This window comes from Triticum urartu, chromosome 5 (genome assembly GCF_003073215.2).
Source record: "Triticum urartu cultivar G1812 chromosome 5, Tu2.1, whole genome shotgun sequence".
NCBI lineage: Eukaryota > Viridiplantae > Streptophyta > Magnoliopsida > Poales > Poaceae > Triticum > Triticum urartu.
The window spans coordinates 483,042,654-483,069,671 of NC_053026.1; the positions used below are offsets into that span (position 1 = coordinate 483,042,654).

Consider the following 27,018-nt stretch of genomic DNA (forward strand, 5'->3'; position numbering starts at 1 on the left):
TGCAACTAGACCGGCAAGGCATTTTTATTAGTTAGTTGCATGTCCACCACTACGCTGAACCCGACTGCAAGTGCATGCCCCCAATGTGATTCCAACGGGAGTAGATACAAAAAGTCAACAGAATATTAACGATGAACCAAGAAAGAGAAAGTCGAGGCCACCCTTTCCCCTCTTGTCACTCCTGCGAGCGATCAAGGGGCCAAACCCTAGTTATCGACACCTAGTTCCCCTCATCCCCTCCCTTCCCCTCATTCTCGCCAGTTCGCGCCATTGGGCAAAGCCTGGTAGGTGATGGCGATGACGGGTCCCTCTCTCTCCCTGGCGTAGTTGTTGTTGTAGCCCGGTATTTTTCTTGCTTATCTTGCTATTTGTTGGAGTTGCTTATCTTGCTTAGCACTAGAATCACCCTTGCAATTGTTAGGCTCACTTCCTTATTCCGCAATCTTGCCTATAATTGCTAACTAACAATTAAAATTTATAATTTTACCCATTCCCCCCCCCCCCCTCTAGGTCCATCTCGATCCTTTCACCAGCTTGTTATCTTTTTCGTAAAAAGGAGACTAACTCGTCTTAGTTAATGAAATAAAAAGTTGAGTTATCAAGTTTCTTAGAACAAGAAGATTATTTTCTGATGGCTCATGGATATTTGCGATGAGAACTTTTATTACATCCCAAAGTAATTATATTATATGCAAAATCAAAACTTGAGTGCTATTACATTTTACTCGTAGATGATCATAAGTATTCCATGTCTCAAGTAATGATTGACTAGTAGAAACTAGCAATTGTATGGGATAGATATTTTTGTTTTAGTTGTCTTATTCAAATTATTGAGCAAAAGTAAAGATTAACCCTTTGACATGGTAAAAGCAAGAGCAAGAAGCGAGGAAAGTTGAACTCTCAAGTGCTAAATTTAAGGGACTGATTTTTCATTTATCTTGTTGAACATTCTTAGCTTACATGCCACAAGTTAAATCAATAAGTGATTGTGACATGCGAAAATAAGCCCACCACCGGAGAGAAGATGAAGAATGCAAAGGACATTAACTAGAATAAAAATAAGTGTATATACGCTTCTCGAAAGAAAGGAGAGCCCCTCGTAACTTGATCAACTGAAACACGGATGACTTGTTGCATAAAGTTGAACCTTTGCTAGTGAATTAGCTAGTAAAGGTTTGGAAGCCTTCATGGTAATCTTGTCTGTAAAGTTGTTATAGCATTCATCTTGATCATGTATCCAATGTGGATATTATCTTGATGCAATACACTCTTTCATTTACATTTATCCCCGCCTCATGAACTTGAAGACATTGTTCTTCAAGCCGTGGTACATGCTCAGGGACGAACAAAACTCTAATCCTGGGGGGAGTTGATGAGTCTAAATTTGCATCACTTTTTACCTTTAGCTTTCATGTAGTAGCCATAGCATTATCGTAATTTTACCGCATTCCCACACCCTTTTGATTGATTTCACCGGGATAGTAACCAAGGAGTGGATCTAGAGCATTAAAAAGGAGAGCAGAAGTATATGTGTGAAAATCATGATTATTGATGTGATAGAGATGAAACAGGGACTTCAAGAGAGAAGAAGACGCCTAGTATGAGCGCTCCCGCTCATACCAGTGCACGAACTACATGTTGTTGCCTCCCCTGATTTGACTATTTCACCCTGGCTAGTTCGGATTGTGAATCAGAATTACAGAAACTCCAGATTTTACTAGAACGAAGAACCCAAGCCTCTGGAAGGGATCTGGAGGATGAATCCACGCCATCATCTTGACCAAGGAGACTCTGGCATCAACTGTTGGCATCACCATCATGTATCCATCTCTCTGTAATATCAAACCCTAGGTGGAAACCTATGTGTATTACTTTCAATATTCATCCATGTTTACCAAGATTACCCTTGTGATGTTTGTCATTTCTATGTCTGAGTAATACCCTTAGTTCTCGAGGATATGGAGGAACCCTAGTATGCTTAGGTGTTGAATGCTGATAGGATATGGAACCCTCCTTTGCTTGTTTGAGTTAATATTCTTCATGAATGTTGTGTAAGGTCTACCACTTGACATTTAGACTTTATGGCCATGAAGAATGTTACTATCTTTGTGGTGGTGGGAGGCGGAGGTAAAGAGGTGACGGTAATATACTCTCTTCCTTCCCTAAGTAATTGTACGGGAATAATGGAGAACTAACCATTGGCCACGTCCCGTGGGTGACCCTTATCATCGTTTATGTAACCTACTAAGGAGAGGAATGATGGTGGCATGTGTGATATGTAGCTACGCGAGTAGCACGTATGTTGTACCAGGCTCCGCCCACTTATAAGAAGATGTGGCTTAGTTATCCGAACCTAGACTATGTTTCACGTGTATGTTACATTAGAAAGATAGTGGTGGGACATTCAGTCTCTCCTAGATGCATTCTTATCGGACGAACAACGTGTTTCTCAATTGTGCCTTGGCTTTGAGCTCAAAAACCTTAGCCATTTATTATTACCAATAATTCTTGATCGGAAGCCCATGTGGCTCATTCATGCATGACAGGGGTTGTAGAAAGTTTAGTCTCATCCCGGTTGTGGAGGAGGCCTTTAACCAATATATAAGGTTGGTTTCTCACACACACCACTAAAACCTTAAGAAGAGGACACATACACGTGTGCTCCTTCTCCGTCGCCATAGATATGTTTCCTCTATAGGTTTGGTGGAATTGATCCTAAAGAGTTTAGGTTTGTGTCGTTGCAGGACCGATCTTTCCAATCTGTTGAGTTTTTTTGGTATGTCTCCGTGTTTTATCGATTTGAATTCTTGTGGAGTTGGAGTCTTTGCTTGACACTTACTTGCAATACAAAGCTTCCAGACTACCCCGGATGAGTGATCCCACTAAAATGACTGCGTCCGCACCAGATATGTGTCATCCTCGCCTAGCAAATGTCAGCAATAACCCCTTTTGATTTTTTTATCCACCACATCGACGTTAATTTTGTAACTGCCTGCCAAGGTGGGATCCACCTAGGGGTTGAAGCTAGTGTCGAGCCTCAGATGGCCCCTTTGCAACACAAAAGTCACTGCTGAAATTATCCATGAAAAGATGTGTAGACATCGGGCTGTATAAAGGATCCTGATTGCTCCCCTTATACCTCACATGCCAAATCACAAAAAGAGTCACTAGCCTATGAGTAAGCTCATCTACTTGCATCGCTTCCATCATAGCAAAAAGGAACCACTTTGCTCCTTTCTGCATCGTCAGGCTCATGAGCTCCATCACACACGGATCTACTAAGGCCTAGACACACCGAGACATGGTGCACTCGAGGAGAGAATGCTCCATGGTTCCTTCTGACCAAAGAGTGAGCAGACATTTGTTTGGGCCATATTTCTATGCTGCCGCACATGACCTTTAGGAAGGGAACAATGCACTAACCTCCATAAGAAAACCTGAACCTTTGACTTGACAAGAAACTCCCATAACTTTGTCCAGCTCTTGCCCTTCGCTTCGGTCGTGGATGTCAGTGGCTCCCCTTGGAGCCAAGCTTCCCTAAACGAGTAGCAGGTACGCCAGGCGCACCTGAACACCCCTGATGGCTCAAAATGCCACACCAATAAGTCTTCCTGATTGCTTGCACACATCGTAATGGACTTGGTGATCTCCAATTCCATCACAGAGGAATGATCCAATTGTAGCATTTACTTCCTTGGACAAAACCCAAACATAGATGAGTTTGTTGTTGGGCCAATTTGTGGGCTTGGGTCTGCTACCTAGCGAACATGGTTCAAATCCTAACGAAGGCAAATCCATGCTCCAAATAATGTTTAGCGGTGGTTGGCGCTCACAAGAGGCTATATGTTGCTTTAGCGGTAGCAGTAGCAGGCCGACGCATGCCAGACTACACTGTAGGTTGCTTTTCCAGTTTGGAAACATTCTCGAAGGTTCCCACTGTTTAAAGGACTAGTTTTCTCTATGTTTTTACTTCTGTTTTTCGGCCGGTTTTCTATTTGGTTTTGATTTGCTGCTTTTTTTCTTTGTTTCAAGTTTTAAAATCATGAACATTTTTTAAAATCTTTCAAATTCACAAAAAATCAAATTCTTGAACTTCTTTCAAATACGCTACATTTGTGAATTCATTGTTTTTTAATTTGGAACTCAATTCAAATTCATAAAAAATCAATTTATGATTTTTTTTCAAATTCATGAACATTTTAAAACTTTCTTCAAATTCCGAGCCTTTTCATTTTTGTGAACTTTTTACAAATTCAATTTAATTTTTTCAAAAGCATGAACACTTTCTCAAATCCTTAAATATTTTCTAAATCCCTGATTATTTTATTTCAAATGCATGAAAAAAATTCACATTCGCAACCATTATGTAAATTCTCAAAGTTGTTTTCAAATTCGGGATTGTTTTTCCAAATTAATGACTTATAAAAAATTCCAAAGTTCTTTTCAATAAAAAGGATTGGATACAAAGATTATAACAAGAGTTCCTTCCGCCTCGTCTGAATGTTTCGTTCACCCGTACAATACTGGGATGACCCATTTCTTATGCGCGTTCGTGTGCTGGCTATGTGTTCAAATGTGATTATCTTTTATTTTTCCCCTGTTTCTTCTTGTTTCTCTTTTGGTTTCATTGTTTCTTATTTGGGTTTATCTATTTTTTTATCTTTGTTTTTCATCGATTTTCTTTGTTTCTTTATTTGTTTTCATGGTTTTTCTTTCTGTGTTTGCTTTGTTTGGTTTCTCTTTCTTAGTTTGCACTGGTTTTTCTTTCCCTTCTTTCTTCTTCTTTTTCCTCGGTTTTCTTTTTGTTTCTTTCCTCTTTTTCATTGGTTTTCTTTGTTTTTTTCTTTTTGTGTTTTGTGTTTTCTCTTTTTAAGTGGTTTTCTTTGGTTTTTATCCTTTTCTTTTTCTGTAGTTTCCTTTGTTTCTTTCTCGGGTTTTGTTCGATTTCTTCATTTTCTTTTGCTTATATGAACAATTGTTGATGATGTATTTTTAAAATGTCAAGCATCCATACAAAAATGTTCCTGATGTGCAGGAAAATTGTAAAACATACATTAAATAAAACTATATATAAAAACATATATTTTAGGAAATTTAATTATGTATTTAGAAAATGTTAAAGATGTATATTAGAATGTTCATGATGTATTCGTAAAATGTGCATTGTGTGTGTAAAAAAAATGTTTATTTGCCTTAATTAAACGTTCAACACATGATCAACATTCTTTTATGCATGTTTAACAATTTTGAAATATAGGATCACCTTTTTTTTCCTTACATGTTAATTTCTTTAAAAAATACATGATCAACATATTTTCATAAACGTTGTATATTGTTTGCATGAGAAATATTTTTCTATATAGTACATCTAACTTTTTCCATGTCGCCGACATAGGCGCGCGTAGGAAACGCCCAAAACCAAACGGATGTGAGTTTCTTATTAATGTATATACTCTGGTTAATTTATTTTCTGGTTTTCACGAAACCACACGATGTCCCAGTCGTTCGGTTCCCGGTTTCCAGCAAGTTCGTTGTAGAGCGGACTCTTTATCCACGACAAGGCAACAACCTTCCCGTCCTGATTATACTCCTCCTATATATATGGGCCACAGATTGGCTCTTTTTTTGGAACGTGGTTATCTTCTCGTCATAGATAGATCGATTGAGTAGCTAGCTCGAGATCCGCCGATCGAGGAGACAGAATATGGCGAGTTTTCATGTCGCCGACGCGTCGGAGTACCTGGCCATCACCGGGTGGGGCATCGATGACGTGAAGCTCGCGAAGAAGGCGTGGGTGTTCGTCGGGCAGCAATGCAAGAAGTTCTGCATCTCGCCGGTCAACTACGAGTTCGAGGTGCACGCCATGAGCGCCGAGAAGCTGCCCTTCATCCTCCCCGCCGTCTTCACCATCGGCCCCAAGATCAGCGCCATAGGCGACGAGCAGGCGGACAAGGAGGAGCTCCAGGCGCAGCTCCTGCTCTACGCCAAGCTTATCGCCCCGCTGCATCACAACACCAGCCACGTCCATGACCTCGTCAAGGGGGTCATCGAGGGCGAGACCCGCGTGCTCGCCGCCGAGCTCACCATGGAGGAGATCTTCAAGGGGACAAAGACCTTCAAGGAGAAGGTGTTCGACAGGGTACAGCTGGAGCTCAAGCAGTTCGGGCTCTTCATCTACAACGCCAACGTGAAGCAGCTGGTGGACGTGCCGGGGCACGAGTACTTCTCCTACCTCGGCCAGAAGACGCAGCAGGACGCCGCGAACCAGGCCAAGGTGGACGTGGCCGAGGCCCGGATGAAGGGAGAGGTGGGCGCCAAGGAGAGGGAGGGGCTGACCCGGCAGAACGCCGCCAAGGTGGACGCCGAGACCAAGGTGCTGTCGGTGCGGCAGATGGGTCAGGGGCAAAAGGAGGAGGCCAAGGTGAAGGCCGAGGTGCAGGTGTTCGAGAATGCAAGGGAGGCAGACATCGCCGCGGCCAAGGCGGAGCTCGCCATGAAGAAGGCCGGGTGGGACAAGCAGGCCAAGGTGGCTGAGGTTGAGGCAGCCAAGGCCGTGGCCATCCGCGAGGCCGAGCTCCAGATGGAGGTCGAGATTAAGAACGCCATGCGCCAGACTGAGAAGCTCAAGGCCGAACAGCTCAGCAAGGCCACCGTGCAGTACGACACACAGGTACATTATCCATATTCCATAGTTCCATACCATACATGTGCTCAAATATTCTCATATATATTGTCGTGCATGCATGTATTGTAGGTTCAAGATTCAAACGCGCTGTTGTACAGCAGGCAGAAGGCAGCTGAGGCGGCGCTGTTCGAGCAGATGAGAACGGCGGAGGCGCGCAAGGCGCAGGCCGACGCCAAGTTCTTCGAGCAGAAGATGGCCGAGGACGCCAAGCTCTACGCTAAGCAGAAGGAGGCGGAGTCGGTGGCTCTGGTGGGCAAGGCCAAGACAGAGTACGTGGCGTCCATGCTCCAGGCGCTCGGCGGCAACTACCACGCCCTCAGAGACTACCTCATGATCGACTCCGGCATGTACACGGAGATGGCTCGCATCAACGCCGGAGCTGTCAACGGCATGCAGCCCAAGATCAGTATCTGGAGTAACGGTGGCGACGCAGGCGGAGAGGCTGCCGCCGGCAGCGCGCTGCAGCAGGTGGCCGGGGTGTACAAGATGCTCCCGCCGCTTGTGTCGACGGTGCACGAACAGACAGGGATGTCGCCGCCGGCGTGGATGTGTACGCTGCCCAAGGACGGTGCTGCCAACTGATCACCGGTGTGTTGCGCACTCGTTGTGGCGTAGTACGTCTAGACGCTACATCGTACGCCGTTCCTTAGAAGGTTTTGATTCCTCGTCGTCACACTAGAGCCACATTAATGTCAGATAGCGTTTTTCGTGTACATACGTTTGTTGGCTTTTGCTTCATGCTTTGCGTTTTTTCGATACATACATTTGTTTATTTCTGCTTCATGTCTGGATCGTGTTGGTATTTAGCAATAAAGATAAACTGAAAAGATTGAACTCACGTTGTTATTTCTTCTTCCAATCATGAATTGAACAGATTTTTCACATTGTCTAGAGTAGACTTAATATTTCACATAGGAAAGCAAACTTCAAAGTCTATAAGTAAGGGTATCTCAAACTATCTTCAAGCGATATGGATGAGGGTCCAATAATAGGATCAGTAATGCGTGATGACGTCGTATAATCCTTTTACATTTGAGTCATGCTATATGTGCATGACAAAATTCACTCGATTCACATATGATGATTAAATCCAGACAAACATGACCCCGCAAAAAAAAATCCAGACAAACATGCATATGATTGAAAAGGGCACCGGCCGCTGGGTTTACACATCGTGCAAAGATCAGGCACAAGTATTGTGTGTGGAGCAGTTTCGTTTACCTTTTAGGTCGTGTTAGCGCTTAGTACTCTTTATTACTTCCTATACTTAACCGTTTGAGCGTCATTAATATGGAACGGAGAAAGTAAAAAAATCTAATATAACAGAACTTTTAATCCGAGTTACCTCTCTTTTCATTACCGAGCATAACGAAAATACAACACCAGTTCAAGAAATAGGAAGTGAGAAAGGGAAACCCAACAATCGAAACACATACTATGAAACAAAAATCTGATCGCTGCCGATAAGGAAAAGATTCTTGGCCATTAGCATGTAGTGACACATGCAGCACTGATCAAGATTAGCATATAGATTCCGTAATTCGAGTACTTAACAGCAACATAATAGATACCCAATAGATATATGTAAGTCGCCTGAATTTAGAATTTGGATCGGTCGATTTTTGAAAGAACGGAGCTTGGCGGAGAAGCCCTCTAGGTCTATCTTAGGGAGACAAGTGACCCCCGTTATCTATCTTATTAGGCCTTGTACAATGGAAGGTGCTTAGAGAGGTGCTTAGAAAAATAAACCGAGTTTTTCTGAAGCACCGGTGCCTATTTTTATAGAAGAGACGCTTAGTTAAGCGTCTACCTTATACAAATAAGCACCGATGCTTAAGGAAAGCCTGGTTTATTTTTCTAAGCACCTCCCCTAAGCACCTCCCATTGTACAAGGCCTTAGGGGTGTGGGGGTGGCGCAGGTTTGTCAGAAAAAAAATGGTCATGGTCGAGGCTAGGAGGATGGCCGGGGGTGGCGAGAAGCACAGCGGTGGGCGGCGATTGAGGGGGGGGAGGGGCGGGAGCGTCGCCGGCCGCATGCGGTGGTGGCTGGCAGTCCGGCCGGTGGTCTGTGGGGACAATGGGGAAGAAGGCGTCGGGAGGAAGAACAAGATAGGCGGTTGTGTAGTCTGCTTTTCAGAAAAGAAAAAAAAATAGTTGGAGAAAGATGGCTGGCGGGCGTTAGATCATAGAGGGCATAGAATGATTCGATTGGCCCAAATTTGGATTTTAGGCGACCGGTACCTAGCCAGTCCCCTAACAATAATCTAGAGTGGGAGTGAAACTCAGGCTACACGTAATTAGTAGGGATAGAAGTTTCAGAACTGAATGAGCATAACCACAGGCAGTCAGGAGTCAGGACAGCGGTGAGAGAAGCTGCCTCCCTGCGAAGAAATTGCATTAGGACATCGTCGTCCAACTGCAGGCCTCAGTTGATTTGCTCTGTGTGTACATTCTATTTGTGCTCCCTCCATTCTAAATTACTTATTTTGGATTTGTCTAGATACGGATGTATCTAGACTTATTTTAGTGCTAGATATCTCTGTATCTAGACAAATCTAACACAAGTAATTCGGAACGGAGGGAGTATATCTGAACGATGACCTCCACTCAAAACAAAACAAAAACTGATTGTTGATCGAAACAAAAAAGAAAGAGAAAATAGGGGCGTTGCGAGAATCGAACTCGCGACCTCTCACACCCAAAGCGAGAATCATACCACTAGACCAAACACCCAAGTCATTATGTTAACAATTAGTTCTCTATTTAAGGTGTCTACTAATTTTGCTACTTGCCGTCCAACAGCTGCGTGGGACGATGTTTTATTTCTCAAGCGAAGCACGCGAGGCGGATCGACTGAAGTTGGAGCTTGGAGGCGAGGCCCACAGCGCTTGGTCGTCAATTCATCAACAAGACTACCTTGCCTGTCACCTCAAAAAAAAAATTTTGTTGAAACATCTGGATGCAGCGCAATGGAAAAATCTTCAAAGCTCAGACCCCTTCCATTCATGCGTGGAGAAGGGGACTCAAGACAGACCTACTGCTACTCCAACATCGAATCAAGGATAAGTTTAAAGCCCTGCTTGTCAATTGGACTGACCAGTTTCTGAATTAGCTTGCCATGTTGCCGTTTGGGTTCCATAGAACTGGAGTTGGTTGAACTCCTTGTAACATACTCTTTTGAACATATTTTTTAATATATAATTTTACCGTAAAATGATTGTTCTATGGTTTTCGGTTCAAAAAAAATCTCAAAAGAAAAAATCAACCTGACTACCAGACCGACACACGTCACTGCTACCCACCCCATGATCTTCTTCCGAAATAAATCAAAGGTTGTTTCATTCTTTTCCTTTTCTATGTTTTGTTTCAATAGTACTCCCTCCGTTTAGAATTACTCGTCCAAAAAATGAATGTATCTAGATGTATTTTAGTTGTAGATACATCCATTTTTGTAACAAGTAATTCCGAACGGAGGGAGTACATGATAAGTTTTTAGCTAAAAAATCACTTGACCTCAAAAAGGCGCTCCTAGATAAGTTTTGAGTGAAAGCATGAAAATGACAGTTTTGAAGAAGGTTGCTTCTGAAGAATTATTTAATTGAAGAGTTTGTATCAAGGAATGCTATAATGATGGCACTATACCGAGGGCCTAATTCTTTGTTTCACACCGGTCTCCCATTTTCTTAGGTTCATACATCTCATCTGTACTACTATCTTTGTTTATTTTTATAAGACGTTTTAGACATTCAGACACTGTTCAAAACAGTATAGAGCAGGCTGTCTGAAACGTCTTATAAAAACAAACAGAGGGAGTACTATATAGTGTATGAGTTTTGAATTGTACAACGGCATCAATCCTGGCCGTTGGTCTCATAAATCCAACGGTTGAAATACAAAGGATTCGTAATGAACAGGAGCCCACAGCTGCATCTGCTTGTTTCTAGAAAAATCGCCTCAAATCTCCTCTCTTCTCGCCATGTTGCATGTGCCAGTGCGTCAGGCAAAGAGCCGAGACAAGGGCGGAGACAAGTGAACATTTTTAGCGGCCTGTATACTGTACATCGGCTAATGGCCGCAGCTAATTGCATCATTAGTCCATATAAAAATATATTTATAGAACCAACTACACCAAATATAGAGAAGACCCAAGCCCAGTAGCCCATACATGTAGGTGTGGTTAACTATTGTTTTGCCCTTGGACAATTGATCGATCCGGTCGATTGATTGATCGAAGTGCGTGTTCGGCTGGACTACTTAGGGCGTTTTTCGCCACAGCCGAGTGAAATGTAAATGAGCACTACAATACCGATTTTATTAGCAGAAAATCATCACTTTATAATTCATGATATTATTTATTTTTGCTCTGAATTCATTGCAAAGTACTATATTTTTTCTTTTAATAGAATCATAGAAACATTGCTGTTAAGACGTGCATTGCACGTGTATACATACTACTCCCTTCATTTCAAAATATAGTGTGCCCGCGCTTCCTGAGGTCCAACTTTGACCATAAATTTAACTAACGAGACCAACTGCGGCGGGAGAAAAAATTATATAATTGAAAACTTCTTTCGAATACGAATTCACTGATATAATTTTTGCTCCCGCCGCAATTGGTCTTGGTAGTTAAATTTACGGTCAAAGTTGAAGCACGTGGATAGAGTAAGCACTACATTGTGAAATGGAGGGAGTAGTATAATATTAATCTTGAGGAGTGGGATGTAGCTTAGTGGCAAGGACGCAGTGGTGTTACCTTGGGGTTCGACTCCCGTCGGGAGTGAATTTTCGCGATCTCACTCGGGTGAGCTTCTTCTATAAAAATGTCCTGGGTGCATGGATCTCAAGGGCAACATCGAAAGACTTATTAGATCCTGTATAGGATGGAAGGAGATGTTAGATTACACGTGGATCTTGTATGGTCGTATGGTCGTGTGTCCATTGCTTTGCATCAGTCTGGGGTTCTGCTAGCAAAGGGTGCATGTTCTTCAAAGTTCATACATCTCATATATTATTAATCTTGAGTGGGTTGTAGCTCAGTGGCAAGGACGCAGTGGCGTTACCTTTCAGACCGGGCTTCGGCTCCCGTCAGGAGTGAATTTCTACGATCTCACCCGGATGAGCTTTTTCTATAAAAATGTCCTGGGTCAAGGGCAACATCGAAAGACTTATTAAGTCCCGCATAGGATGGAAAGGGTATGTTAGATTACGGTTTCATTTCAAGTCTTTGAACATTAAGTGTGATCTTGTAGTCGTGTGTCCATTGCTTACATTAAGTGTGATCTTGTATGGTCGTGTGTCCATTGCTTTGCATGTTCCCAACTTGTGACCATTCCACATGTTATATCTGCCCACATTTCAACCTGTTTTTTCTTCAAAGTAAACTACTCAGTATAATCAGCGCCCCTCTTGATGAAATAATGAAATAATACACCGAAATACAGGCGGGTGTCTGCTACTGGATATACAAATTGGAACGAGAGGTAAACGTGGCATGGATCATCTTTACTGAAGTCAAAGTTGAGGCTGCAAACCACAATAATAATAAAATATAGAGAAATAAATGGCTGGTATAGATAAAAAAAGGCGGTTCTGAAAATTCAAATCCTCAAAGACCAGAACAGAACTTGCTACACAAAACTGTTGTAATGCCACCGAGCATTTCAGAAAATGTTGTTACATCACTACATCAGGAGGCATGGACAGCTCCTCGGGGTTGTTGCTCCAACAGACAACAGAATGTACACAGGGAAAACCAGTAAAACCTCTTATTCCTGCTAGAGTTAAAAATTGTCGCTGTTCTCAACGAATGCCAACAAATGCCTAACAACTAACCGTCTATGATCCTTGTTGGTTTCTTTACCTGTCAACTCTATCGCGCCTTTCATTATCCGCGAGTAGAGCCTCTCGAGCTGCGGCACCCCGTAGCCCACGGTGAGCTCCATGAAGCGCTGTTTCAAGCCTTCCAGCTGTTCAAGCGTGTCATCGCTGGTAGGCATGGCAGAATCTTCGCCATTGTCAGTCTCCATTGGGTCGGGAGGAGAACCAGGTAGAATTGGAGGTGCTTCATCTGGTGCTTTGTCAGCTTCTTTCAAAGGGCCATTTGAATGTGGTCCTTTTGGAGCTTCCTCTGGGGAAGTTGGCTTTGACAGATCTACATCGCCAGAAGACGTTCCGTCTCTTGCTGTCGATTCTTTGGCAGAGGTGCCTGAAACAAAGGTCAGTTCAATATATTTATTTTGTACCACACTTGATATGCAAGATTGCAAACCCAACAGTGGGTCAAGAATAGAGGATTACCATGTTCGTTTTCAGTGCTTTTCTTGTGCCGCTTTAGCACCTCATAACTTCGTGACAGATCAACTTCTGGTTGTACATTACGAAGCCTCGCACTTGTTCTAGTAACAGAAACTAACTGAACAACAGGCGGCGCTTGGAGAATGGAGCTATCCTCATCATCCATAGCCTGCAGTGGTCCCCCTTGTGCAGCAATTTTATCACAAAAGGATACCAACGATGGGTCCATCTGTGACAACATACCTTGCACCTGACCAAAGATAAGCATTAGTCACACAAACAAACATAGAGGTCTAGTCAACAATCAAATACAGCAACAACTATTGAACAAACAATATACCACATCTCGAAGTTCACATGCTCTGCTCACGATCCTAGATCCATTGTAATCGTCGCCATTATAAGTCTGCAAAATTAGTAAAATATTTAGCACCAAACTTGCAGATACAGTGGTCTCGAAACTTCAGTCATTGTTTTAGTTGGCATCTTCAGAAAGATCACAACAAACTATTGCTACAGTCGTTACAGAGGTTAGGTCAATTTCTCAGTTACCATAATCAGAAAGATCAGTATTGAATTGTACCGTGCTTGCCATGAAAATATGACCAAAACATATGTAACATGAGTGGGAAAAAATCAGTTGCCATCATCATAAAGATTATTATCAGATTCCAAGGTACTTGCTATGTATGTACGATCAGAACATATGTTACATGAGTGGAAAACTAAATGCCCCAAAAGAAAAGCTCAAACCTTTGCATTGGTGACTATAAGATTAATATCCTTCAAAAATGCTGCCTGAGAGAAGTACTGTCCAGAGTCCACCCGCTGCAAGACAGCAGCCATATCCATGGGGTTGTGAACTATTGTTCGATAGTCAGGTACTTCCTCTTCTGATACTGGGAAGTGAAATGCAGTGAACCTTTTGTTGTATAGAATGCTGAAAAGATGAAGTGGCACCTTGATTATTTCCATCTGGTTTGAATAACAAGTGAACAAATCCTGTCTAAGATACTAGAGACCTTTTGCATATGCAACAGAAGATAAAGTCTCAGAATTTATATACTGAAAAATTCAAGCATCTTACTACAACATCCTACGTAAGTTCAAAATTTAACATGACAGCTGACAGCCTAACACTAACTTAGCTCACTTTGCAGTTACCTTCCATATGTAACACAATGTTCAGATCATCAGCAGCATAGAAGAGAGATTATATATATCATATATTAGCTTAATTTTTAGTTTTCGCCACCAGTTACGATCAACCGGTCATTTTTTACTGGAGCAGTACTGAACCACACAAACTTTTTAGTTTGAAATATCTTGTGTCACCACATGACCTGAACTGAGTATTCATCTCGAACAAAACTGCTAAGCAAAGGTCAGGCTAGCTAGCACTCTTTGAATCAACTCAATATGGATCCCAAGATTCAGAATTAGCATGAACTGGGGATTGGCTAAAGAATGGTCAGGCAATTTTTCAATGTTGTCTAACAGAAGTGTTACATATTAAAGTATTAATATTGCCTACAATAGTTAATTGCTGAGAACTGGGAACAAACGAAAAAAACCGAGAAATATATGCAACAATGTAAAGGAGTAAATTGCAGACCGGTTACAAATATCTCGTAGACACATTCTCATCCGACGAACAGCGTGTTGCTCAGCTTCTGCCTTAGCTTTCAGCTCAGAAACCTTAGGCCCATCTACTTTCTTTGGTGCTTTTGGAAGATCAATAGACTTTTGCTCTTTTGACTTGCTTCTTGAATCTTCCATTTGAAGTGAGAGCAGTGACTCAAACAGTATACTGAAGTATCTTAATCTATCATCATCACTTGGTCGATCCACTTGATATCTATCAAATAGAAGATTTTGTTAGTGAAAAATAAGACAAGTAGGAGAAAATGCACTGAACTTGATGTGAAGCATGCAACACTGATCCAGCAATAAAGTGATATACAGCAAACTGAACTTAGCAAGCATGTCAACAAACAAACAAACAAAAAAGAACAAATCTTGTTCCCGTCAATGGGCCTATTAATAAACACACCCCTTGCCCATGCGAAGGGTACGTGAAGCAGCCAACACTTGATCGAACGATTAAGTGCTATACAGTAACCTAAACTTAGAAAGCATGCCAACAAAAAAAAAGGAAAAGAACTTGTTCCAGTCAATGACCTATTAGTAAACATACCCCCTTGCCCACGCAAAGGATACTGTTCCATGCTTTTTGGTGAATGGATAACAATGTGATACTAGGACATAATTCAAGCATTTACAGAGCTCGAAAAAGTTAAAAAACTGAACAATCAAGCAGTAATATGTTGCCTAAACCAATGAAAACAGAAGTTCAACATGGTGTGTATCTAAGACAAGAACTAAGTCAAAACAACCAGGCAAAACAGAATTAACATTCCTCCAGGAACATACACATTACGAGAAGAAAATATGGAAGCACACTCTTCTTCGAGATCATCAAAGGCCACTGATGATGTTCCTAGCAACAATACTGGAAGGTTGGATGCCAATTCATTCAGAAGAGTCAATAACACTGCCCTAAGCTGTTCATGTGCCTGTAACGTTAAAAATCAAGTAATTAGCTACATAACTGAGCCAGCATTTACTCAAAAATCATTTCATAGCACCAAAGGTTATGACTAGGTACTAACCGTATCCCACCAAAGATGGAACTGTGGCAAGTAGAGTATGGACGGTGTTGTTCTCCTTGCTTCCCCAAAAATATGCACAAGAGCTTCTTCAGGTGTCTTTGCACTTGGATCAGAGAGAAGAGATGGCAGCCCCAAGGAGTGCACAGGAAATTTCTCAAGCTCATGCAAAACAGCTGGCCCAACATGATCCTGCTAAGCTAAACCACATTAGTAAGAAAAAAGGCACAATATACTTACAACATATCCATATAAAAGAGAAAACCTACCAGTCCAACACCCTCAACGCCACACATCAAAAGGCGAGGCCTATAAACAAGAGGGATGGAAGATCCATATGAAAGGGTAGAGTATTTGCTAAGATCCAATGCTGAAAGGTAAGGAAAAATATCAGAAATCCTTTCCATTATCTTCTCAAGATGTCTCTTCAAACATGGAGCAATAACCGGTGACAGTGGTCTTGAATGCACAATTGATCCCCTATGTGCAGCTGGAGTTATTGTAGACATAGCTTCCAAGAAGTGGTTCCTCTCAACCCTGACCGAGTCTACATCAATGACAAACTTGTCATCACTTGTGTAAACCTGAGGATATTTCTCCCTAAATGCTCGAATAGCAGCTTCAGTACATAATGCTTTCAAATCAGCACCACAATACCCAACACAGCTCGCAGCAAGCTCCATCTTTAGCTCCTTTGGCGGGGGTTCCTTCCATTTCCGTGTATGAATATCCAGTATTTCAGCTCGTGCCTCATAGCCAGGTAAAGGAAAATAGAACTCGCGATCAAAACGGCCAGGTCTACGCAATGCCCCATCAATGGCATCAATCCGATTGGTTGCTCCAATCAAAACAACTTGTCCACGTGAATCAAGACCGTCCATCAAAGCAAGCAATGTTGAGACTATTGAATTGTGAATCTGCTCTTGCTTGCTAGATCTCACAGGGGCAAGGCCATCTATTTCATCAAAAAATATGATTGCAGGCTGATTCTTTTGAGCTTCCTCAAAAAGCAACTTGAGCTGCCTTTCAGCCTCTCCAACCCATTTACTAAGAACATCAGCTCCTTTTCGCATATAAAAGCTGACCTTCTGGCCAGCTTTAGAGGCAGCACAAGCTAATGCACGGGCAATCAATGTCTTCCCTGTACCAGGAGGTCCACAGAGAAGAACTCCCCTAGGAGGAGTTATGTGATAGTTTGCAAAAAAATCTGGATACAGCAAAGGGAAGAACACCATTTCCTTTAAGGCATCAATGTACTCAGACAAACCTCCAATATCATTAAAACTTACACTCTCATCAATCTGCAGAGGCTGAATATCAGCTCCTCCCTTGGAACTTGGGCCAGCAGTTTGTGCCCCTGGCATAAGTGATGAAGTACTGACTCCAGTATCACCCTGATGACCCCATCCAGATGCTCCAGCATTGAGACCCCATGCTGCTGAATTATGCATGTCCAATCCACCCATAAGCCATGGTGGCATACCACCTCTCCCACTACGCATCCATGGCATGGATGGACCTTCATCCGGCTCATCCACAAGAAGAGAATCATCTGAATCATCTGGCATTGAAAAACGAGGGCGCTTATGCATGCGTGAACCACCTTTTTTTAAATACTTGCTGTTCTTTGGACCAACTCCTTGTACAAGTACTCTGCGGGGAGATTGTGGTCTGTGCTTCCCTTCCTTCTGTGGGGAGGGTCTACGAACTTCTGCACGATCCCTTAGATCATATCTCCTCCTAACTTCTTGCTCTTCCTCGCCGTCTTCATCATCTCCATCTTCTTCAGCTTCATCACCTCCATCAATCTCCTCTTCATTGGCACCATCCTCTTCGATTTCATTGCCATTTTCTCTCTGATCTTGTTCATGTTCTTCTTCAGAACTTTCCTGATCATCATCAGAAACTTGGTATGGAAGATGCCTTTGTCCCCGCAGAGATCTTCTAGGCCTTAAACCTTCACGGCGGGGAATGGAGTTAGAGTTAGACATTTTCTTGCGCTTCGGCCGTGCCGACACTTGATCATCCCCTTTACTCTTTGATGAAGACCGATATCTGGGTCTCTGAAAACATGAAAGGGAAAATGTGAGCTGGTTCAAATAATAATCAGCAAACAGAGATGCCAATTGGGTAACAGTGAGGCTTCCAAAATTACAGTCATTACTGGGACTCTAGAAACTCACCATAAGGTCATCATCTTCCATACTGGAACTATCTGTGCCATAGTCCTCCAGAGTTACGGACATTCTTCGCTTCCGCGTTGAACGGCGCAGATTTGCTGCAATGGACTATAAAGAGGGCTATTATAATCAAGGTACTGAGCATAATGTAGCAATCCTACACAGAAATATAGGCATTCCAGGTACAATGTTCAGGAGATAGCTTTCAGGAAGTGGTCAATCGCTCATGTTTCATACAATAAAGTTACATGAACCAGACGTCCCTATACTAATAATAGCTTGAAAAGTGTTGAACGGCGCAGATTTGCTGCAATGGACTATAAAGAGGACTATTATAATCAAGGTACTGAGCATAATGTAGCAATCCTACACAGAAATATAGGCATTCCAGGTACAATGTTCAGGAGATAGCTTTCAGGAAGTGGTCAATCGCTCATGTTTCATACAATAAAGTTACATGAACCAGACGTCCCTATACTAATAATAGCTTGAAAAGTGTTGAACGGCGCAGATTTGCTGCAATGGACTATAAAGAGGACTATTATAATCAAGGTACTGAGCATAATGTAGCAATCCTACACAGAAATATAGGCATTCCAGGTACAATGTTCAGGAGATAGCTTTCAGGAAGTGGTCAATCGCTCATGTTTCATACAATAAAGTTACATGAACCAGACGTCCCTATACTAATAATAGCTTGAAAAGTGTCTGTGTTTCCTATTTAACTGATGGACATATTTTATTCTGGGAAGTGTAAAAATCCAGTAAAAGATGCAGAATCAGGGATATAGTGCTAACAAAGCCTCCATAGAAGCCAAGACATTCCTTGCGGCTAAAATTAACAGATGGATGGATAATAACTCCAATCATTAACATGCAAATAACAGCTGGTCAAAATAATGTATCATAAGACACGGTACACCAGATGACATCTTCAGCATATCAGGTAAGAATGCTTTTCAATGATAAAAACAAGCAAATCCCAAACAACTAGCATACAAAGTTGCTTACATCGGCAGGAGGTTCCCGTGCAGCTGGCTTGCGAAGCAGCTTCTTGGCGATCTGCGATGCAGCCGTCCGCTTCTTGTTGGAGTTCATCTTGTTGCGCATGTTGGGCGAGTAGTACAGGTATCCCCGCCCGTAGTACTTGGGCCGCTGCCGCAGCCGGTCGCTGGACCTCACGGGCGCAACCGATTCGTCCCCCTTCCCGGCCATTCCTGCCATAACTCCCTCCTCGTCAAGCACTGTTGCTGCTGCTGCTGCCCATTGCTCCCTGAATCAGGCCAAGCACTCTTGTCAGTTTCAGCCATCCCCCCAAACCCTAGCCTCAAATCCACCAACCTAACACGCATGCATGTGACATGCCAGGCAATAGCAATTCACTACTCGTGCATTACGAAATGGAGCCCGCTGCGTACCCCGCCGAACCACAAATCCCCCAAAATACACATCGCAAATTCAAACCACGACGAGAGAAACCGCCCCCGAATCCACCCCGCCAGGCACCGATCGGGCGACCACGCCTCCGGCGAACCCGCGCGCGGCGAGCGACACGGCGGCCCGCGCCAGAAACCCAGGCTAAACCCCCCCAAAATGAGCCGCCAGGACGCGCAGAGCAAAAGGAAAACACCGGGGGCGAGCGGCGTCGGGAGCTGACCTCGGGGGCTGGAGCGGCGGGGGTCCGGGGCCGCTGGCACCGGCCGGATTCGGGCGGCGGCGGGGGCGGGGGCGGAGGCGGCTGCGGGCTCGCGAGGGTTTCCTTGGCGTCGGGGGTTTCGGAGCGGAGGGGACGACGCGAGGGTTTCCTTCCTTTCCTCACCTCTCCTCCCTCTCTTCCGCACGCGCCGGGCACGTGATGGAGGTGCGCGTCCGTCGCGGCGTTCACATGGGGTTGGTGCGGGTGGGGTCACTGACATGTGGGCGTCGGCGTCGCGTGGGACCCGGTTGCAGCGGGCTGAGGGTGGCGTATTTCTGGGATTGGATGGGCTACGGAATTGTAATGGGGGATTTTGGTCGCCGTTCCATGTGGATCGGACGGTGGGGAGGGGATTTCCGGGATTAATGGGAGGTATATAATGCGCTGGTGTACCGTTGGAGGAGCAGGTACTGCGTCGCTTCTCTTGTCTGCCCCGACCTAGCTCAGGATTCTCTAAACCCTCTCGCCACACGGAATATTCCTTCAAACCCTCTCAAAAATCACACTCAAAACATTTCTCCTAGAGCGAACCAATCCTAGATTTTTTTTATGCTTACGGTGATGTTTGTTCAGTGAGAGGAGACGTTCCCGTCGACTGCGAGGCCTCTATGGCGACTTCGTAAAATCTAAAAATGTTATACTGGTTCAGTCTCCAAGAAATACTCATAGGGGTAAGATGTGCGTGCGTGTGTTCATAGGGGTGAGTGTATATTCGTGTATGTGAGCGACTTCGATAGTACCGTGTTAACAAAAACATTTCTCTTATAGGAAAGGCATCTATATAATTACGTGGAGTGTAGAAATTTCAATACCGTGCGACAATAAAATCACTATAGTACATGCGGTACAAAAAATATCGGTAAAACTAGCTTACAAGAGGAGCTCTGCTCGGATAGGTTTGCACCACCACACAACCGGAATAGCAACGAACACAACCTACAACTCACACTCCACTCTTGCATCTTGACAATCATGTAGTATTGTTTTCTCTCTCTAACTTCGTGACATTCATAATTGGACACGGTCGTTAAAGATAAATGTCACTCGTGCAGAGAAGTTTACAAACAGATGGCACACGTAAAAAAAAGTGATAATTTTGTCATTTTAAAAATGAGTGTGAATGCATCGACAACGTATTATTTGGTACTCCCTCAGTCTCATAATATAAAAGCATTTTTGACACTATACTAGTATTAAAAATGTTTTTATATTATGGGACAGATGGAGTATTTTATACTGTTTGAATAACTAATGGAACCTTCAACCTTGCCACATCAAATTAGAATAAATCACAGTAGTTAGAGAAAATTACTTGCATGGAGTAATAGTGCATACAATCACAGTATGGCCAGGGGTCTTTCTTACCCATCTCTCTTGCCTTGGGTAAACAATGTGGATTTGGAACTGTGGCCACGCTGGTCATTTTGATATCTACTTCCATCAATGAACCGAATAAAGGATTGTATGGCTCGCGTAAAAAAAGTCTAGCTCCAGTAAGGAAGCCTCCCTATTATACTGAAATTATAAATTGACTTTATCCTTTTTCCCATCAATCAAAATATGCTTATACCTTTCGTAAACTGTACCAATCCGATTTACGTAATACTGATAGCACACCAACATATAAAAATGTCCATGGTGCAATTGTTTAGGTTTAGCTGTTTTGCCTTGTGATTTCCCGATACAAGTGATGCAGTAAAGTTTGTTTATCGCACATAGTACGGTACGAGTGGCACAATTAAACAGTTTTTATGGAAGCACAATTAAACAGCTTTTTTTGCAGGGAATTAAATAGCTTTATAACCATAGTTAGGCACACTTGGAGAACTTATTTTCACGATGGCAGGATAAATTTTATCTCAAGTAAACAAAGGCATATAAATTACTCCCTCTGATCCGTATTACCTGTCGCTGGTTTAGTACGAGTACAAAGTAACAGTACATGAAAAAAAGGTCCACTGAATAAACTGCAACGCACTGGAGCTTTTGCACGACATATGATGGGCACGGCATATAGCCGTACATAAAACTGGATGTGACAGGGGATCAGGTACGGCACGCACGGCCACATCCAGGCGATGCGACAAACAAACTGTGGCTGAGGTCAGGAAACCACCAGATCAGGAAACGGCCAGGTTGTTGTACTTGCTCCCCAAAAACAAGCACTCGTGCGGTATCCTTTTTGCCTTTCCACGCTTCCTTGTTCAGGCCTGCGTCTGGGAAAGAATCTGAATGGATCTGCATTGTGCATGCCGCATGCTTGAAAACCTAAATTTAGAGCCAAAATAGTTCAATTCCTGACAAGCATGCGTTCCCAGTGGGGAAAGTGGCTATAGCATGATGGGCAAAACAGAATGATAGTGAAGTTGCATAGTACTCGCATATATAACAAAAAAAAGAAAAAGGAACACCGAAGCATATACTGGCATGCAAATATTCCAAACTGGAGTATTTCTCTTCCAAGTACAAGGAGAGATTTCAAGGAGGAACAGCCAACTGCTGAATGTAGGGCGGATTGCGAATTTATCTATGATGTTGCTCCAAAGTATTTTGCAGTGCGCTAAGGACAAATGAAGCCTGACCTAACGGGCCAGTTACAGAACTTGGCATATCAACTCTAGTAATGATGGTACATGGACTCTAATCTCTGGGCCCAAAACTGGCATGCAAATATTCAGCGATTTACCGGATCAGCTATACATGTATAACCTTTGCCAAGGCCATGAAAAATAACTAGGGCATTCGCAAGCGATTAACAGCAGCTTTTCTTAAGCATCGCAGACACAGGGGAGGATCACTGATTCCGGTTGGCCATGTGAGCTTAACCATGACCATATGTCATTTCATGCTTGCGACAGCTCAATCATCATCGTGTTGACCATTTCCGCCGTGACGGTTGTCCCCGTAGTTGACCCATGGGAGCAGTGATTCCAGGAAGACCCTCAAAGCGTTGTGCCCAGCAACTTCAAGAGGGGCATGTATTCTCTCAGGCCCAGCTTCTTGTTCAACAGGCGGCATATCATGCGCCATTCCTGGACCAACCATAAATGGCCGCAGTTCTTCAGGAGGGAGCGATGGTGTTGTATCAGAGAAGTCTGAAACAAGCAGATGAGAGTACCTGCAAAGTGGGACACAAGTTATCAAAATATCTCTTCAAGATAGTCTGGGGAGCCAAGAATGAAAATCCAGAGCATATAATGTTACTTAGATCAATAAATCTGCAATGAATTAGAATAGAATTGCTGCCAAAACCAAACTATCTTTCTCTCGAGTATAAGTGGCACAAACTGCATATCTTTAGTCACTTTCATGTAAGTACCATACACAACTAACAACACAGATCCAAACACTACTGATAAGTTGAGATGGGAGTCAGTAAGCTAAACATTAAATGTTTAAGTTCTACAGAACCTATACAAAATCTACACCGATAATTGCTACTTCATAAAAGGTAAACTGGTTGGTTCATAGTTTAAACTAAACCAAGCTTCAGGTGTTGGCAACTTAAAAGGAAGAAATAGCCACAAACCAATCAAAAAGTACTGATTGAAAAGAATGAAAGACATGATCAAAGAATAGGATAGGCAGGATTCAACTGAGGTGTCAACATTTTGGAGCAACTTACTCATTCTTTTCTGAAGAGAATGCCTCTTTCATAACACATGCCCAGTCCTGGGCTTCTCTGCTGTCGTGCTTTAGTGATTCAATCACCAGAAGAGCAGCTTCTTTGAGTAAGTTCTGAAGTTCCGGGAACCTCCACATGATATAATGACGCTCAACATATATGTTAATCACATGCTCAAGTGAAGGGCTTCCTGGCTTTGCTGATCCAAAGAACGCATTCTTGAGTATTTGGGTCCATGAAGAGTCCTTCAAAGGAGCCTTGTCAACAATCTTAGAAAGCACCAGAGGATGAAGCATCAATGCTTGCTTCATGAGATCAACAGCTGTTGACTTGTCAGCATGATCAGAAACATCCTCAGCATCACGTTCAAGATAAAACCGTGCAATGGCTAGAGAAAAGGAGAAATTAGGAAACAGCCAGAGGGAGTTATCACACTGGTACTCTTCAGCAAACTGTTCCAACCATTTGTACTGCTGCGATCTTAGAGCAAAGTAATCAATGCAAAACAGAGCACCCTTTGGGTCATCAGAATCCAATGACAAAAGAAACTTGCAGGCCTCTAAAGCTGAACGGTGACAACCACGCCTATCCAGATTTTTCATGTGACAGAAAAGGGCTGTAAAAAATGGCTTGTTTAAGTCATGGCTGTATTTCAACTGATAGTTGCCCTGCAGTGGATTAAATAGTGGATGCCAAGCACACTCTAGTGCAAATAGACACTTCTCAACAGCGTCTGCTGATGATTGATGTTCTCCAGAATATTTGAACAGATCAGCAAATGTCAATAGCGAGTCTGGATGGTAGGGGTATTTTGCTAATATAGCAGCAATGGCATTGAGGTCATTGGCTGACTTGGCAGCTTCAAACAATTCCTGCACATGGCTGACAGAAGGATCATATACGTACCTGCAAGCATTAAACAGCATGGTCATTTACAGAAGTTATGAACTCTAGAACAGATCTCTGCTAAACTACTTTTGAAATTTTACTACACCTGTAGAACTACTTAAGCTTCCTACACGAAGAACATACAATGAACACAATGGTAAGCACAAGCAGTGTACACTGTACCCAAATAAATTAGTGACGTGCCAAAATTATGCCAAGCCAAACAATCCAAAACATGCATAATCACAGCGAATGCACTAGCAGCTCGAGCCAGAAGTTAGAATAATCATGCTCTGACAGACTGGTGTCCTTAAAAGTCCTATTACCAAGAGATCAGTGTGTAAATGCTGTGGAGCGATTAACCTTTGCATGAAACGTATATATAGCCCTCCAAAGAATTGTCTACTCGCATGTTCAAAGAAACCCGACCACTAATTATGGAAAAAAGCATCTCAACCAAAGAGCTTAGAAGAATAATTTTCTTCTCCGTGTTCAATCAAACTTGACTACTGGCTATGGATGAATCAAGAAACAGATTGTTCTCCGAACATCTCATCAAGAAACTACATAGTACTGAAACTGTTTGACATACAAATGTATACCATATCACCATGCACACTGCAAAGAAAAGGATATACCCTCACCTGAAATAATTCAAACTTCCCTTTGTCTCAACAAGATCCATTGACATTGACTTATCCCATGCTGGCCAGAAGCCAGGTGGAGATACAAGTAGGGTTCTTCTAGGATTAAGGCCAGCACGCCTAACACCACGCACTTGCCTTGAAGTGCCAGGCATATTCCGCTGGTTTTCAAGTGAATCAACTACCTTTGATCCAAAAATGCGCCTCATCTCATTTTCAGCCTTGAGATGTTTGGGATCAATTGCAAGAACTGAGGATGTCCCAGCAGTCATTTCAATTGTCTCAATCTCCTTCCCAGTTGCTCTGTCATTTTGATGAACACTTTTTTGCATGGGCCTCTTTTCAATAGCTAGATCTTCCAGAATTGAGTCCAGTGATTTCTCATCCCTCGACTTCGCCGAGGCTGGTGGTTCCGCCTTGCCCTTTTTCTTCTTCTTCTTTGATTTCTTGTTTGTTTCAGGAACAGCGCCGTTAGGCTTCTTTTTCACATATTGTTTCTGTTCTGTATAACTCGCAGTTTGATCAGTATGCACTTCATCTTCCTGCAGTGGAGTAAGCACATACATAAGATTAAAATCAATTCATCAACCATGACTAATACATAATTCGACTAGGCATGAATGAGGTAGTGCTACATCACAGGATCTAGATAACTAAGAACTGTAAATATGCTATCTTCATGTGTTTCACCTTATCATCATGATTCTAGACACGACTTGAGGCAAGCAAACACACGACTAACTCTCAATCAACAAACGGATATCAGATTACATCCTAGTACAGCCTGCTCCATCCAGAAGGGTATACAAGTGGCAGTTCAAGCGTGGTCAAAAGTATTGACCAATAGCAACAACAATCCACTGCAAATGATTTTACACGATAAGTAACACAGATTAGGCATCTTCCCCGACACTAATCATCATCGCATCTCAAAGTTCTCGCACAACCACAAGGATCGCCTCGCCTTTACTCGCAATCTACCAATTTATTTATCACTGGCACGGGATAACACATGGCAACACGAGCGCAGATAAGCAACAGTTTACAATCTAATTAAACCCTAGCGACGAGTGGAACGGGGGGAGGAAGGGACCTTGTCCTCTTCTGGCTCGTCGTCGTCGTCGTCGAGGAGGTCGAAGGGGTTCCTGGCGGCGACGCGGGTAGGGGAGCCCGCCTCCTCCTCCTCCTCTTCCTCCTGCACCACCACGAGGGCGTCCTCGGCGGGGTCCTGCGGGGAGGCCTCCCTCTCCTGGAGGACCCGCCGGACCAGCCTGCCGGACATGTCGACGGCTGCGGCGGGGGCGAGCTGAAGCGAGGGTTAGGGTTTGGGCTTTGCGGCGGGCCGGGCCGGGCGGCGGGGTCGGTCGCCAAGCGAAAGGACGAGAGGGGATTCGAGATGGCGACGAGGACGACGAGTGTTTTGCTGCCCTTTGCAGGGTTCGGGAGAGGGCAGATTGCGATTTCGGAAGCCCGGAGGGGTGCTTCTGGAAAGAGTTTTGTTTGCGTTATTATTGCGTACGTGTTCTTCTTTTCTTTTTCTCCCGACGGAATTGGAATTCTTCTGATCCTACTATTCGCTTCCGTCGGTTGCATTTGCATTTGATTTTTTTTTCTAAGACCGGATTTGAAATTTTGGACAATGGACATTTTTCCTTAGAAACACGGTACAGACTTAAACACTTGTACACATGCATCATCTGAAATAAATCGAGGAAAATGCTTTCACTTTATGCCAAGTTTAGGACTTGAGCCTTGCTGGGCAAATTTTTCCATAAGAAATATAGCCATCCAAGTTATGCTCAATTCACATAAAAAATAGATTTGTGATATGAGAAAGGAACGGTGTTGGGATGTGAGGTTCCAAATATGATGTGTGATGTGGATAAAATCTCACTTATAACAACATATGATCAACCAAAATCCATCAGAAGCCACAACAACAAAAACCATACCGTGTCGGAGACACATATGACCGTCACATTGATCTTGAGGAGCACCGTCACCATAGAATATACTCATCATTGTATTCCCTCGAGCGAATAAAATTCATAAGGCATGAGGTAGAGCTTTCCACCTGTATTGCGGATCTAGACCTGGGCACATCATGTGTCTTGAACTCACAACTCCATTGGATTTGTTTCGCAAGGTTCTTGTGTTGCCTACTTATCCTTCCTTCGATATTTATACATTCATATATAAGATCGACTTTCACCATCAATCCTTAGTGTCCACCTAAGGGTGACGGATCAATTTCACTCAAATGATCTCTTCGATTTCTTCACTAGCATCAAATCGACTTTTGAACCAGACGATGTTTTCATTGGTTTATCCGATAAG

At 43.2% G+C, this 27,018-nt stretch overlaps 3 protein-coding genes and 1 non-coding gene across 5 annotated transcripts; 1 reads left to right on the forward strand and 3 right to left on the reverse strand.

Annotated features, from left to right (window-relative positions):
- Positions 1 to 5,704: 5,704 nt before the first annotated feature.
- On the forward strand, positions 5,705 to 7,322 carry LOC125556391 (flotillin-like protein 2). Its single transcript, XM_048719137.1, has 2 exons — positions 5,705 to 6,670; positions 6,755 to 7,322. The coding sequence occupies exons 1-2, from the start codon at positions 5,705 to 5,707 to the stop codon at positions 7,265 to 7,267; spliced, it is 1,479 nt and encodes a 492-aa protein (XP_048575094.1). The 3' UTR covers positions 7,268 to 7,322.
- Positions 7,323 to 9,346: 2,024 nt separating this feature from the next.
- Positions 9,347 to 9,418, reverse strand: TRNAP-UGG. The gene has a single exon. It is a non-coding gene; the product is annotated as a tRNA-Pro (tRNA).
- A 2,895-nt stretch (positions 9,419 to 12,313) lies between these two features.
- On the reverse strand, positions 12,314 to 19,653 carry LOC125510016 (ATPase family AAA domain-containing protein At1g05910). 2 transcript variants are annotated; one of them, XM_048675104.1, is made up of 12 exons: positions 19,486 to 19,653; positions 18,840 to 19,101; positions 17,832 to 17,936; positions 15,918 to 17,711; positions 15,652 to 15,840; positions 15,413 to 15,555; positions 14,595 to 14,837; positions 13,733 to 13,919; positions 13,320 to 13,385; positions 12,983 to 13,229; positions 12,546 to 12,890; positions 12,314 to 12,456 (listed from the first exon to the last, which is right to left on the reverse strand). In XM_048675104.1, exons 2-12 carry the CDS (start codon positions 19,050 to 19,052, stop codon positions 12,359 to 12,361), a joined length of 3,630 nt encoding a protein of 1,209 aa, XP_048531061.1. In that variant the 5' UTR covers positions 19,053 to 19,101; positions 19,486 to 19,653; the 3' UTR covers positions 12,314 to 12,358. The 2 variants fall into 2 exon arrangements, with proteins under 2 accessions (XP_048531061.1, XP_048531060.1); XM_048675103.1 differs by having other exon boundaries at positions 12,314 to 12,890; positions 19,486 to 19,652.
- Positions 19,654 to 21,944: 2,291 nt separating this feature from the next.
- Positions 21,945 to 26,131, reverse strand: LOC125510017 (transcription factor 25-like). The gene is made up of 4 exons (XM_048675106.1): positions 25,775 to 26,131; positions 24,682 to 25,223; positions 23,150 to 24,055; positions 21,945 to 22,642 (listed from the first exon to the last, which is right to left on the reverse strand). The coding sequence occupies exons 1-4, from the start codon at positions 25,961 to 25,963 to the stop codon at positions 22,384 to 22,386; spliced, it is 1,896 nt and encodes a 631-aa protein (XP_048531063.1). The 5' UTR covers positions 25,964 to 26,131; the 3' UTR covers positions 21,945 to 22,383.
- Positions 26,132 to 27,018: the final 887 nt, after the last annotated feature.

Coding starts and splice junctions, on each gene's coding strand:
- LOC125556391 (XM_048719137.1), top strand. CDS start 5,705: ATGGCGAGTTTTCATGTCGCCGACGCGTCGGAGTACCTGGCCATCACC. Junction 6,671..6,754: donor CCGTGCAGTACGACACACAG/GTACATTATCCA, acceptor CATGTATTGTAG/GTTCAAGATTCAAACGCGCT.
- LOC125510016 (XM_048675104.1), bottom strand. CDS start 19,052: ATGGCAGGAATGGCCGGGAAGGGGGACGAATCGGTTGCGCCCGTGAGG. Junction 13,920..14,594: donor CTACGAGATATTTGTAACCG/GTCTGCAATTTA, acceptor TCATCTTTTCAG/CATTCTATACAACAAAAGGT. Junction 13,386..13,732: donor TTATAGTCACCAATGCAAAG/GTTTGAGCTTTT, acceptor CTAATTTTGCAG/ACTTATAATGGCGACGATTA.
- LOC125510017 (XM_048675106.1), bottom strand. CDS start 25,963: ATGTCCGGCAGGCTGGTCCGGCGGGTCCTCCAGGAGAGGGAGGCCTCC. Junction 25,224..25,774: donor ACGAGCCAGAAGAGGACAAG/GTCCCTTCCTCC, acceptor ACTCCACTGCAG/GAAGATGAAGTGCATACTGA. Junction 24,056..24,681: donor GGAAGTTTGAATTATTTCAG/GTGAGGGTATAT, acceptor TAATGCTTGCAG/GTACGTATATGATCCTTCTG.